This window comes from Mucor mucedo (assembly GCF_025094135.1).
Source record: "Mucor mucedo strain NRRL 3635 chromosome Unknown EV154scaffold_46, whole genome shotgun sequence".
Lineage (NCBI taxonomy): Eukaryota > Fungi > Mucoromycota > Mucoromycetes > Mucorales > Mucoraceae > Mucor > Mucor mucedo.
Genome location: NW_026252330.1, coordinates 26,202 through 38,734, shown reverse-complemented (window position 1 = coordinate 38,734; position 12,533 = coordinate 26,202). Strand labels below are relative to the sequence as shown.

The 12,533-nt window shown below is 36.8% G+C and overlaps 6 protein-coding genes across 6 annotated transcripts; 2 read left to right on the top strand and 4 right to left on the bottom strand.

Moving 5' to 3' along the window:
- Positions 1-114: 114 nt before the first annotated feature.
- EV154DRAFT_509218 (uncharacterized protein) lies at positions 115-1,470 on the top strand. The gene is made up of 3 exons (XM_051601596.1): positions 115-263; positions 327-518; positions 576-1,470. Exons 1-3 carry the CDS (start codon positions 186-188, stop codon positions 1,395-1,397), a joined length of 1,092 nt encoding a protein of 363 aa, XP_051457530.1. The 5' UTR covers positions 115-185; the 3' UTR covers positions 1,398-1,470.
- Positions 1,471-2,599: 1,129 nt separating this feature from the next.
- On the bottom strand, positions 2,600-3,466 carry EV154DRAFT_394763 (uncharacterized protein; the record flags this gene model as incomplete). The annotated part of the gene is made up of 1 exon (XM_051595168.1): positions 2,600-3,466. A coding segment is annotated over one exon (867 nt), but the record flags the coding sequence as incomplete, so codon positions are not given.
- A 1,622-nt stretch (positions 3,467-5,088) lies between these two features.
- On the bottom strand, positions 5,089-6,626 carry EV154DRAFT_551779 (uncharacterized protein; the record flags this gene model as incomplete). Its single annotated transcript, XM_051605004.1, has 2 exons — positions 5,089-5,659; positions 6,427-6,626. 2 exons carry the CDS (start codon positions 6,624-6,626, stop codon positions 5,518-5,520), a joined length of 342 nt encoding a protein of 113 aa, XP_051457528.1. The 3' UTR covers positions 5,089-5,517.
- An 872-nt stretch (positions 6,627-7,498) lies between these two features.
- Positions 7,499-9,237, top strand: EV154DRAFT_602738 (homocitrate synthase, cytosolic isozyme). The gene is made up of 4 exons (XM_051607312.1): positions 7,499-7,718; positions 7,785-7,832; positions 7,916-8,452; positions 8,534-9,237. Exons 1-4 carry the CDS (start codon positions 7,601-7,603, stop codon positions 9,118-9,120), a joined length of 1,290 nt encoding a protein of 429 aa, XP_051457527.1. The 5' UTR covers positions 7,499-7,600; the 3' UTR covers positions 9,121-9,237.
- A 431-nt stretch (positions 9,238-9,668) lies between these two features.
- Positions 9,669-10,446, bottom strand: EV154DRAFT_551777 (uncharacterized protein). Its single transcript, XM_051605003.1, has 4 exons — positions 10,310-10,446; positions 10,085-10,243; positions 9,858-10,001; positions 9,669-9,797 (listed from the first exon to the last, which is right to left on the bottom strand). The coding sequence occupies exons 1-4, from the start codon at positions 10,414-10,416 to the stop codon at positions 9,701-9,703; spliced, it is 507 nt and encodes a 168-aa protein (XP_051457526.1). The 5' UTR covers positions 10,417-10,446; the 3' UTR covers positions 9,669-9,700.
- Positions 10,447-10,671: 225 nt separating this feature from the next.
- On the bottom strand, positions 10,672-12,442 carry EV154DRAFT_509203 (surface antigen-domain-containing protein). Its single transcript, XM_051601595.1, has 6 exons — positions 12,397-12,442; positions 12,003-12,314; positions 11,833-11,925; positions 11,608-11,739; positions 11,441-11,523; positions 10,672-11,361 (listed from the first exon to the last, which is right to left on the bottom strand). The coding sequence occupies exons 1-6, from the start codon at positions 12,412-12,414 to the stop codon at positions 10,686-10,688; spliced, it is 1,314 nt and encodes a 437-aa protein (XP_051457525.1). The 5' UTR covers positions 12,415-12,442; the 3' UTR covers positions 10,672-10,685.
- Positions 12,443-12,533: the final 91 nt, after the last annotated feature.

Sequence of the window (12,533 nt, the reverse complement as noted above, 5' to 3'; positions counted from 1 at the left end):
AAGTTCTACAAAATATATACTCCATGTAACCCTAACCTATGTTAAAGTTAGTCTTTTTTTTTTTTTATATATATTATTTTTTTTAATTGTCTCCTATCCAATAAAAAAACAGGCTTGTGGAACATGTTATTTTATTTTTATTTTTTACCTTTTTTATCTTCTTGTTCACCAACTTTAAAAAAAAAATGGAAGGCTATTTTGGCTTTCAAACAATGACAAGCACGCCACGAACCTTTCCAGAAATGGACCTGGTAGACGTACAAGTAAACAACGAAGAAAAAAAAAAGTTTAAAAAATTCAAGATTTGTACTCATTGCGCGATTTAGAATAACAAGATTAATGTGCCATTACTGGCATCGACGCATCGCCTAATATTAATAACACTAAAGTGTGCTAGTTGCGCCACCTGTCCACAACTTTTAAAAATTCTGAATGTATATGGTCTGGAACCGGATATAAATCATTATACCGACCCATACACCCTCGCAGAGCTAAACATGGATTCTGACCGAAAACAAGTGAGAAAAAGAGACAGAGAAATATTTATGATGATGATAGTATTGACTTTAAACTAGTTCTTCCGACTTTTATTAAAATATGATGCGTATTTCATTATAGTATGTCCTGGCACGGATGAGGAGGTGGCAGAAATCCAAAGAGGCACCCCATTTATGGACTATCCATTTATAGCGGGTGAGGGAGCTATGCAGCTGGCCAAAGCACTCAAGGTGCAGATGAGCGATACATTGTTGATGCCGGCCATATTAGAGGTGCGTAAGGAGACGTTATTAGTGGAGGCTATTCATATTGGTCGTGAGCCAGGTCGGTATTTTCATCAACACTTATTGGGAAGATTGATGGAGGAACGATATAAATTAGAGTCAAGTGCTATTATTTGTGTCAAAGATACATACAAGGTCATGAATCAGATAAAAAGAAAACGGATGAAATGCCAACAAGGAAATATGGTGGCACTCTCTCTAGCTCTGCCCACCGCCTCTGTGTCGGCTAAAGAACCTGAGGTTATAAAGAATCATAAACAAATACAGGACTTACCATTGGAAATACTGGAAACTATCTTTTCATATTATTCCCATGATATTCCAAGCCTCATAAAGTCCGCCAGAACTTGCCGCTTGTTTTATATCACTGCATGCAATGTCTCTATCTTGTGCCTGAAGAATCAAATGATTTATTTGAAACAAGCTTTGCCACAGACACACGACGGAGAGGTCATTTGTCATGAGGCGGAGGTACGAGATCAAAGCCTAGATCGTTGGTCCAATAGACATCCTATTTCATTTCGCGAATTAGAAAATCGTCTTGAAAATGCAAAACAGAAATTATTACTTTTGGCTCATTGGACGACCTCCACGAGGTTATCAAATGGTTATTAATAGCTCCATGTTTATTATTGTTATTCTAAATTATACGCGCAGATCAAAATACATCTTTCTTTTTTTTACAAAATCGTCTTTCTTTTTTTATTTTCCTTTAAACATGTGCTATTCTCACAAATAATTACTTTATTATATTGTTTTTACCGTAGTGTTGTTTCGGTGACGACTTGTCTTTATTACATCTCCTCCAAAATATTCTACTTGCATATTCTGCATCTTTTCCACTCTGGAGAATATATTAAAAAAAAAAATAACCGATCTATATTTAGAGATAGTAATATTCTTCTGCCTTCTCTCTTAATAAATAGTCTAAAATAATATTGGTCCTGGTCTTTTTACGAGGGGCAGAACACCGCTGTTTCGAGAAGTTTTTTTTTTTTTTTCGGTGTGGTACAGAAAATAGGATGGAAGAAAGTCTCTTGTTCCGGAAAGCTACGCATTGACGTCATGGACAGAGATACAACCTCGCCTTTGTCATACGATTGAAAGGCATAAAAATGAAACATGTTGCGTCATTCTATCAAACTTGTATTTTTCATATCTCACATAGATTACTTTTTTTAAAAGAAAGAGAAACATTTTGTTTGTGTACACTAAATGAAAAATGTATGGTCCCCAGAAGGGACAGGAAAAATAACAAACATTTAGTGCATCACTTGTCCCTTTTTTTTTATTATTATTAAAAAAGGGCTGTTCCGTCACCCGCTGCTCATCACTTTTATAAGAAGTATGCATGGCTACACGATAAATTATGGACACCGGGGTTGCCAAGATCGACATATGTGGTGTACTTAGCATACTTCAAAAAAAATTCATGCGAATCTCAAAAATTGAACAATCTCGCGTTTTGAGGAGGAGTATAAATATGAATGGCACTGTCTTTTTAAAAACTAGAAAAAAATTTTCATTTTCTGGTTTGTTACACAAGAGAGTGTAAAAGTAATTTTTTTATTTTGAATAAATGATATTTGACAAGAGAGAAAGAAGAAAAGGAAAGAATAATATAATATTACAATTTTGATGCTATACAGTAAAATAAAATGCGAGTATTTGAATAAGGTAAAGAAGTGGGGAGTGTGGGGGGAAATCTAATAACGACCGCGACCTCCACGATCACCACCGAAACCACCACGACCACGGCCTCCACGGTCACCACCGAAACCACCGCGTCCACCGCCACGTCCACCACCGAAACCACCACGGCCTCCACGGTCACCACCGAAGCTACCGCGTCCACCACGGAAACCACCACGGCCTCCACGGTCACCACCGAAACCACCGCGTCCACCACGACCACCACGACCACCACCTACTCTGGCACTATCATCTCCACCGGAGAAATCAGTTCTGATAGGACGACCTTCGATGCTGACACCGTTCATACCCAAAACAGCAGCTTCAGCTTGATCTGCGTTTTCGTATTGAACATAACCGATACCACGAATCTTACCAGTATCTCTGTTGACAGGCAAACGAACATCACCAACAATGGTACCGAACTTTTCGAAAGCTTGACGGATAGCATCTTCATCTAAACCGTGGGCCAAGTTGGCCATGAAGACAGTATCGGTCTTGGGGCCAAAGTTAGTATCCTTGACACGAGGGTTGGCAGGAGTAGCATTATCGACCTTGATGGTACGACCCATGAATTCAGAACCATCCAACTTCATGGCTTCAGCCTTACCAGCTTCATCAGCGAAATCAATATGAGCGAAACCCTTGGAACGACCAGTATCGTAATCCATACGGAGTCTGACTTCGACAATTTCACCACATTGGCTGAAATGTTCTTTGACGTCTTCAGACTTGGCTTCGTAACTAAGTTGACCAACCCAAACGGTGGCACCATCAGCACCAAAGGTCTTCTTGACAACTTCTTCGACCTTTACAATCTTCTTGGGACGTTCTTCGACTTGTTCTTCTTCTTCGTCTTCAGAAAGAGCACGCTTGTTATCTTGTTCTTCCTCTTCAGCGGAAGACTCTTCCTCCTCGGCAGAGGACTCTTCAGCAGAGCTACCGGACTCGACAATTTCTTCGGCTTTGACTTGAGCAACAGACTTTCCCATTTTTTTGAATGTAGTTTAAAATATAAAAAGTGATTAAAAGATCTTGAATCTATTTTCCCTTTCCTTTTATTTAACCTTTTTTTTTTTTTTTTTTTTTAAACAGCAAATTAAAAAAAACAGCCTGCTTTTACTGTTGTGACTCCCTTCCCACAGTGGCTTTTCTTTAATTTTTTTTTTTTTTTTGCATTAAAAATCTTGTGCTACGCATCTTTAATTCGTACTCAGGCAAAGAAAACGTTTTTTTTATCTGTCATCTCTTATTATCATTCTACAAATGTTTCTTCAAAGTGGGATGCGTGTGTCTTGTGGATTTATGCCTCGATGTATGACTGTCATTAAGATCATTGGACCGTTCTTTTTCTGATAACACCATGTTTAACATCAAGGATTCTTTTTTTCTACTAGCAGCAGCAGAACCTGATAAATTAGGTCGGGTGTGTGCACCTGTGACATTTTTTTTTTCACCAAGATGGGTTTGCATCTCTACTGCTGCTGTCAAATAGACTTTTGTGTCGCCTTCCTTTTTTTTTCGTTCGGGATATTGGTTGGAATAGTGCCAATAAGAAAAAAATCTCTATGTTTGGGAGAGAGAAACGAGTGCTTCTTCGTTCATGATACTGGGTGCGCAAATGATAAAGCTGCTTATTGCTTGTACTACTTTGTATTGTTTAAAGTGAGCTCTAAAGTCTAATCCAATGACTAGTACATCGATTTAACTTTCTTTTTGATGGGTGTTGACCAACATATTTATGTCTGTGGTGGTGAGGGATACTTTAAACATTTTATAATGAATAAGGTATTCCCGTACTATATTTAGCAAGTATCTAGAAGCGGTTGACGTCACCAAAATTAGATGAAATACCATCTATTTTTCCAATGTATTAATCATTTTACTAATGAAGAAGAAGCTTTTAAGAGTTTAAGAATATGTATCGGATGCTGCCTAAATTATAAAAAGAATATTATACTTTTTTATTGATTTGGTTTTGGGCGTTGTCTTTTAATTACCAGAAGCTTTGCTGGGATTTTTTCTTGCTCTTTCAAACAAACGAATATCGCAGCAATCATCTCTTCTTGATAATATGCAGAAATTTCAGAACAAGTTGCTTAGTGTGCTACTCAACTTGGCCGTCTGATATCGTTACACTTAAAGAGATATCCATCCATTATAGTGAACTAAGTAGAGTCCACTAATACATATGTGGTGGGCTCCTGGTTGGCAAAGAAGCCCAAACAGACAGAAAACGGAATATAAAATGAAATCAGACGTTTATTAATATATATGAAAAAAAGTACTGATTTAGCAGTTGATTATGTATTCAGATTAGTCCAATGTCTATTTCAAATTAGGGCGATACCTGTTTGGCTCAATATAGAAAGCTATCTTTTTTTGGAAAAAATAAACACATTCCCGGCGTAAAACAAGTTCTTGTTTATCAATATTCTTTTTAGATTTTTTAAGAACGGGCCCAGAACTATCTTTTTTTTATATATATACATAAAGTGAGTGGTTAAAATAAACAATCGAATGATCACATACTGACGTAAACATTTAAACTCTTGCTTATTGCATTCGTTTTATCGAGAATAAATAAATAAATAATAGTCTTCCTTTCTTTTAGAAAACAAGTGATGTCGTGTTTTTTTTATTATGATTGGGGTCATCTGAAAAGCACACCCGCACACACATAATAAGGCGCAGGACCAGGGCCTTTCCAAAAATAAAAAGGAACAAGTCTAATAACCCGAAACAAATAAGCTGCTGAAGGCGCACTTATCATGTTTAGGCTGGGTTTACCAGATGTGGTATTTTTACTTTGCATCGTAATCTATTGTCTTTAAGGTACAAGACCAATTTTATTTCTAAACCCTAAAATTTATCTGTGCGGGTACTAATTTGGTGAGAGTCTATCAATCTTGTTGATTCATCTCAAAGTTTTTAGCCATTTACACATATGCCGAAAATATCTGGTATTTCTAGCTTTTTTCTTTTTAGTAACATAGGTAGTGCTTTCTCTAACAAGGCATGGATTTATTCTGCTTTTGTTGGCTTATAATATAAGGCACTCCTTTGATTTTGCGCTACCAAGACCCCTCTTGATAACAGTTGGAACAAACATGCATTCTTTCTTCAAAAGATTGTCATGAAACGAGTTTGTCATGTGTTCTTCCTCAGAACAATTAGTTTTTACACTATCAAAAAAACAATAAAAACAAATTGGCAACATTGAACAAAGAACTTATTTATATCACTGACTGTGGGATTATAAAGGTTAACAAAGCATTATCACAAGCTCAAGTGAGCCAGAATAAATATATAATTTGTCTGAATATAAAGTGAGGTTACTGTAACTCCCAAAGATGGGCTTATTATACCAACGTCATACTTTAAATGTAAAATGAATCCACTCCAGGAATGGATTACTATCTGACAACAGAAATGATCTCTCGGTTTTTATCTCTTGAAATTACGGGATGACCATCCTAAAGACTTGGCTTCATGTGGCAAGAGATGATAGCCAGAAAACCATCGACAGCGCTTTCAGAAACTACTCACGGACATGGGCAGATCCCGTATGGGGTGTTTCTTAAGCGTCCGTTTTTCATAAAGCCTTACTAAACTTCAAACGTTTATTACCGATGCAGAAGAGTATATGATTGTGTAAATTTAAATATTATGCCGTGTAAATATAACATATAACACTCCATTGTAATATTGTCTATCTCCTACTGTAAATCTATTACGTTGTAATCTTTTTTTTATTTGCATTTTGGTTTATTTGAAATATAAAAAAAAAAATCGAGCGATGCAATTATAGTAAGAAATCAAAAGTAAAAACATGTCAAATCATTAAATGATATTTACTAAGATACTTGTAGACTCGACATGTTATTCTTATCACATTTTGTCTAACCGCACTATTATCACCGTTAACAAGACAGTCTTTACACAAACGTACCTTATTGGAATCCAAAAACAATTGACAATATCACAAGCTTGGAGGCTAGAAATGTCAGAATGTTGACGTCCAGTTTCTTTTTGACTACGAAAACAAAAGATGTAGCTACAAAAGAAGCATGCCAATAAAAGAAATAAAGGGCAAACAACGTTTGCTTTCATGAGCAAAATTGTGTATACTCTACGCACTTCCAACATCATTGCTGTTGAATCCTTTTTTTTTTTTAGATCGGCTCTGACAGCGATCCAATCCTACAAGGTTTCTACCACAGCAAATGATCAATGAGTCAGAAAAGACATACAGGGAACATATGCAAAAAACACAACAGGAACAAATCTTTGTTATCATCTTTGCCAACGAGAGAACACACTATTTGAGGTATTTTCGGTTGGTAAAGAAGATGCGTTCCCAAAGCTAAAAACTCTATCCAAAAAGAAAAAACTGAGCCCAATTTTTCCCTCAAAAAAGCCAGTTACTGATTTCGAAAAAAAAATGTGGGCCAATGAGCGCTGTCAAAATGGGAAAAGCTGATCCCAACTAAAATTAGAGTGAGAATTTTTAGTGCCAAAGTTACGTCAAAAAAAAAAAGATGTGGGGAATACGGGGTGCGGTGAAACAGTTGTAAACCCTTCTATCCTGAAACCGTTGAAAAAAAAAGTTAACGTTTTTTTTTTTTTTTCATAGGCCCACCTTATGAATCAATGAATATGGGTGGACGCGTTTGTAAAAAAAAAAAGAATGTACTCGTGAACATCACAGCAGATTCTAAAAAAAAAAAAAAATGATGAGAGAAGAAAAAAAAAATGATTTTTTTTTCGCGTGTAAAGGCTATTTAGGCAAACCCATCTTTTAGATAATCTTTTTTGATGGATAAGGATTACACAAAAAAAAAAGAAAACGATTGAGTTTATAATTTAGATTATCATCTGCAAACAGAAAGTAATGCAGATTATTGGCTAGCACTAATACGGTAATTTAATCTCACCCACTATGAGACTGTTAGATTATGATAATCTATTAAATAACACTCACACACACATCACAAAAAAAAAAAAAAAACGTTCTTGATATAAAAAAAGAGGAAAATAACCCTTTCCTTTGTCTCTTTTTTATTCTTTATTTAATTTTTTATTCTCTCTTAAAAAAAAAGACTTCTTGTATTAATAAAAAAAAAATGTCTTCTCAAGCAAACGGCAATTATAACCCCAAGGAAGGTGTCAGCTCTCCCTACATGTCAAATGATCCCAACTCCAACGTCAACAACTTTAAGATCATTGAATCTACTCTCAGAGGTAAAAGATTTTTTAAGAAAAAGGCCATTTCCGTAGGAAAATGAATACTAATGGATTTTGATATAGAGGGTGAACAATTTGCTAATGCTTTCTTCACTACTGAAAAGAAGATTGGTAAGTGCACTATCCCACACACAAGCAAGAAAGAAAAAAAAAGACGGGGAAATAATTTTATTAACTCTTTTTTTTTTAATTAGAAATCGCCAAAGCACTCGATGATATTGGTGTTGATTACCTTGAATTAACTTCACCTGCTGCATCTGAACAATCTCGTAACGATTGTACTGTTATTTCTAACCTTGGCTTAAAGGCCAAGATCTTGACTCACGTCCGTTGTCATATGGATGATGCCAAGTTGGCCATTGATACCGGTGTGGATGGTCTTGATGTGGTGATTGGCACATCAAGTTTCCTTCGTGAATTCTCTCATGGTAAGGATATGGATTATATCACCAAGCAAGCCATTGAGGTCATCACCTACATCAAGAGCAAGGGCCTCGAAGTACGTTTCTCTACTGAAGATTCTTTCCGTTCCGATCTCGTGGATCTCTTGAGTATTTACAAGGCTGTCGACAAGATTGGTGTCAACCGTGTGGGTATTGCTGATACCGTCGGCTGTGCTAACCCTCGTCAAGTCTATGAACTTGTCAAGACTTTAAGAAGTGTCGTCAGTTGTGATATCGAATGTCATTTCCATAATGACACGGGTTGTGCTATTGCTAACGCTTATGCCGGTAAAGTTTATTTTTGAAAAAAAAAAAAAAAAAAATGTGGTCCATTACTAAACGGAGTTTTTTTTTTTTTTGTGATTCCAGCTTTGGAAGCTGGTGCTACTCATATTGATACTTCCGTTCTCGGTATTGGTGAGCGTAACGGTATCACTCCTTTGGGTGGACTTTTGGCCAGAATGTATACGGGTGATAAGGAATACGTAAAGACAAAGTACGATTTGACCAAGATTCGTGAGGTGGAGAATATTGTTGCTGAAGCCGTGGAAGTGACTGTACCATTCAACAATTACATTACGGGTTACTGTGCTTTTACTCACAAGGCTGGTATCCATGCCAAGGCGATTTTAAACAACCCATCCACATATGAAATTTTGAACCCCCACGATTTTGGTATGACCCGCTATGTTAGTATTGGTCATCGTTTGACTGGTTGGAATGCTGTTAAGAACCGAGTGGAACAACTTGATTTGGATTTGACAGATGATGATGCTAAGGCTGTGACAAACAAGATTAAGGAGTTGGCTGATGTGCGTCCTCTTTCTTTGGACGATGTGGATGTCTTACTTCGTTCTTACCATCAAGCTAAGGCAGATGGTGTTCATACCCATTTCTTGAATAAGATTGAAAAGCCCGAACATATTGCCACCATCAGTGCTGAGGCTTCTGCATAAAAAAAAAAAAATACAATTTATAAATAACTTCCACACCCCCTTTTCCCCATAACAAATGTTTATTCATAGATCCTCTCTTTCTTCTATACATATTTAATTTATTTTTTTTCTTGCTTCAAAAAAAAAAAAAAAAAAAAAAAAAACCTTCCACCCCCTTGTATAAACTATTCCAAATAAAACATGTTTCAAAAAGATCTGCGACCGGGAGTTTATTATATTGGCGAGGGCAGTCGAATTATACTTTGGTCAATCTATGATTCGGTATGAAACACTTGTATCTGCTAACTGAGTTGTCTAAATGAACAGGGCACACATGATCCCAAATTTATTATAGATGAACAAGACCATTTTTAAGAATACAACATTCGGGATCTTGTGAGACTAAATGCAACCCGATACTCAGAAGGACAGGAACACTCCAAGAGTTTATAATTGAAGTATTGTTTTTTTAAATCGTCCCCGTTATAAAATACTGGATAGAATAAAAAAAGTTTTAATATGTCTTTTTAATATCTAAAATCTTTTTAAAAAAAAAACATCCTTTTGATGTTTAAAAAAATGCGATGGGAGCCATATCTCATCATACAAGCTCATGGGGATGTGGACAACGGGGTTTATGAGTCAAGGGGCAAGGCAAATGTGTGGGGTAAATACATGTCTTGCGGCATTTCTTGGGACTACACATGATCATTTATATATTAGAATAGGATGGGAGATTTATGTTTCTTCTAACTTACCAAAGTTTGATATCTGCAGTACAAACCATGTCCTTGGGAGGAGTGCTTTTGACAGGATTTGTCTTATCGGGACAACGAGGTGGGAAGGTTTTAGGACAAGGTACATCTGTAGGATATTCACAAGTGTCGCTACATTCTTCCGGACTGCCACCCATATAAAAAAGATTTTCATATTTAATTAAGCAAAAACATACATGACTTACTCCCCTTTTATGTCGCTCACTTACCAGGGAATGATACTCTGGATGCAGACAATCTCATCATCCTCACTAGGATCAGCAGGAGGATATTTAACTGGATCTGTTGCTTTGGTAGGACATGTGGGTTGATATGTCTTGGGACAAGGTTTATCTGGGTAGATACATGTCTCACTACACTCTTTAGGGCTGACATTGTATGAGAATAAAATATAAAAAAAAAAAAATTCAACGGTTGATGTGATAGAGTCTTACCATGCTATAATGCTTTGAATACAGACTATGTCATCCCCTTCAGCAGCGTGAGTCAGAGTGACAGCAAGGGTAGCAAAGGCAAAGAGAGTAGCAAAAGTAAATTTCATATTGATTGTTTATGAAATGAAACAGAAGAGAGAGAGAGAAAAAGAAGCTTGTATTTATATCATATAAAAAAAAAAGGTACGTCAAATGTAATGCGTGTAACCCCCCTTCTTTATTCTGACCGACAAGCAGAAAAATGCAGGTGTTTATTATTATTTTCAGTGACGGAATATCACACACACACAACACGGCATGAAAATTTTAAAATAAGAAAAGGGCCGATTTGGATTCCGGTAAAAAAAAAATTATATATACATAAAAAAAGATTTTATTACAAAAAGTTAAGACCAAAACCAAATTGAAGCTTGGGTTCAGGTAAATCCGTACCAGCGTATTTCAAAGGTATACAGTAGTTTGCTTCCAAACGAGCGATACTATGATGGAGGATCAAACCGAAACCGACCGAAGTACGAGGTGTCTCGCTCAAGTCTTTGATGGTATCGCTGGGAGTACCTGCACGTGTGACAATGCTACCAGCATTAGCAAATGCATGTGCCTTGATGGGCAAATGAGACAACCCAGGGATCGAACTAATTAAACTAGCACCAGCAGCCCAATAACCTTCTCCACCTAACGCATCGTTTCCTTCTCTCTCACCAATACCGCCCATCTTGAATCCACGTACGGATAAAGGTCCTCCCACATAGAATCGATCGGACATATGCATCTGTTCGTTCTCCTTGTCGTTTAAAGCTGTAAAGAGACCTGCTCGGACAGAGGTACTAAACACAAGCTTAGAGTCACCTTCATCCACTAAGGCTTGATGGAAGGAGGCTTGCATCTCGTGCTTCAAGAAACTCGTATCGCCACGACCTCCCAAACCGGATAACTCTTGGTAAATGCCAAGGAAATGACCTCGGGTAGGTAAAGTGGCACTATTACGTTGATCACGCACAAAGGAGTGATAGACCGATTGCTTGTGGTTGGTACCCGATTGACTACGAACACTATAGAACAAAAAAATATTTATATATTAAGCCAAATGACGTACTGAGCATTTCTCTATAATTTTTTTTTTTGTCTTACGTAGCGGAAGCAGTAGATAATGCAGTAACTTCTCTTTCAGTGACCGCATAAGCAACCTGATGCTCACCATATTGAGTCCACCCCTAAACAACACACACTTGTAGTATCAGAATATGCAAAATAAAAAAATAAAAAAATAAAAAAAAAGAAAAAAAAAAGCTTTTTACCTTGAAACGAACACCAGAGGATTTAGCACTTTCTCTATAGGCATTGATTTGAGAATGATCTCTGATAGAGCCGTTTAAAAAGACGCCCATTCTAGTATTGGCATTACCACGGAAAGGGGTTTCAAAGACACTCTAAAAAAAAACATAGGCCATGTTGCGATCAGTCACCCTTTTCTTTTTTTTTATGTAAACCCGATTATAGTGTATATGTGATCATGATTATACCTCGACAGCAGCCTTTGTACGGTTACCAAAAGAAAAGTTGACGGCTCCTGATTCAGCGCCACCGAAAACATTACGTAAACCTACACCTCCATTCTATACACACGCCAAAAGAAAAAAAAAAGATGGTTACCAAGGGAAGAAAGATAAACAAAGTAAAAACATGGTTTTACCAATTCAGCTTGATTGTCACCGACGTTAACTTTTGTTTGAAATAAACCCTTTTCCTTTTCCTTTAAATGAAGAGTGACATCGACGGTATCGGGAATAGCGTGGTTTGTATCCAAGTAAATTTTAATTTCATCAAAGATATCGTGCTTTTGTAATTGAGTGGCGATAGTCTCTACGCGTTGCATGACTTCCTCCGTGGTGCCGGCTTTGAACACATGGGAGGTGACCGAGTTCAAGAACGAATTACGAGTGGCTGTAGTGCCTAAAATACGAAGAGCGTTGACGCGAAGAGGTGCTTCGGGTGGTGGAGCGGACTGTTTTTTTTTATTTATTTAGAAAAAAAAAAAAGAGTTAGATGACAATAGAAACTTAAACACAAAGAATTTTTTCATGTACAGTTGGAATGGAAGACATTTATGCAATAAAAAGTAAAAAAAAAAAAAAAAATAACAAAAAAAAAAAAAAAAAGATGGCTATCATTTGTTTTTTTTCTACCCGCACAGTCACACCCTGCTAACAACGGTTAATTTAGT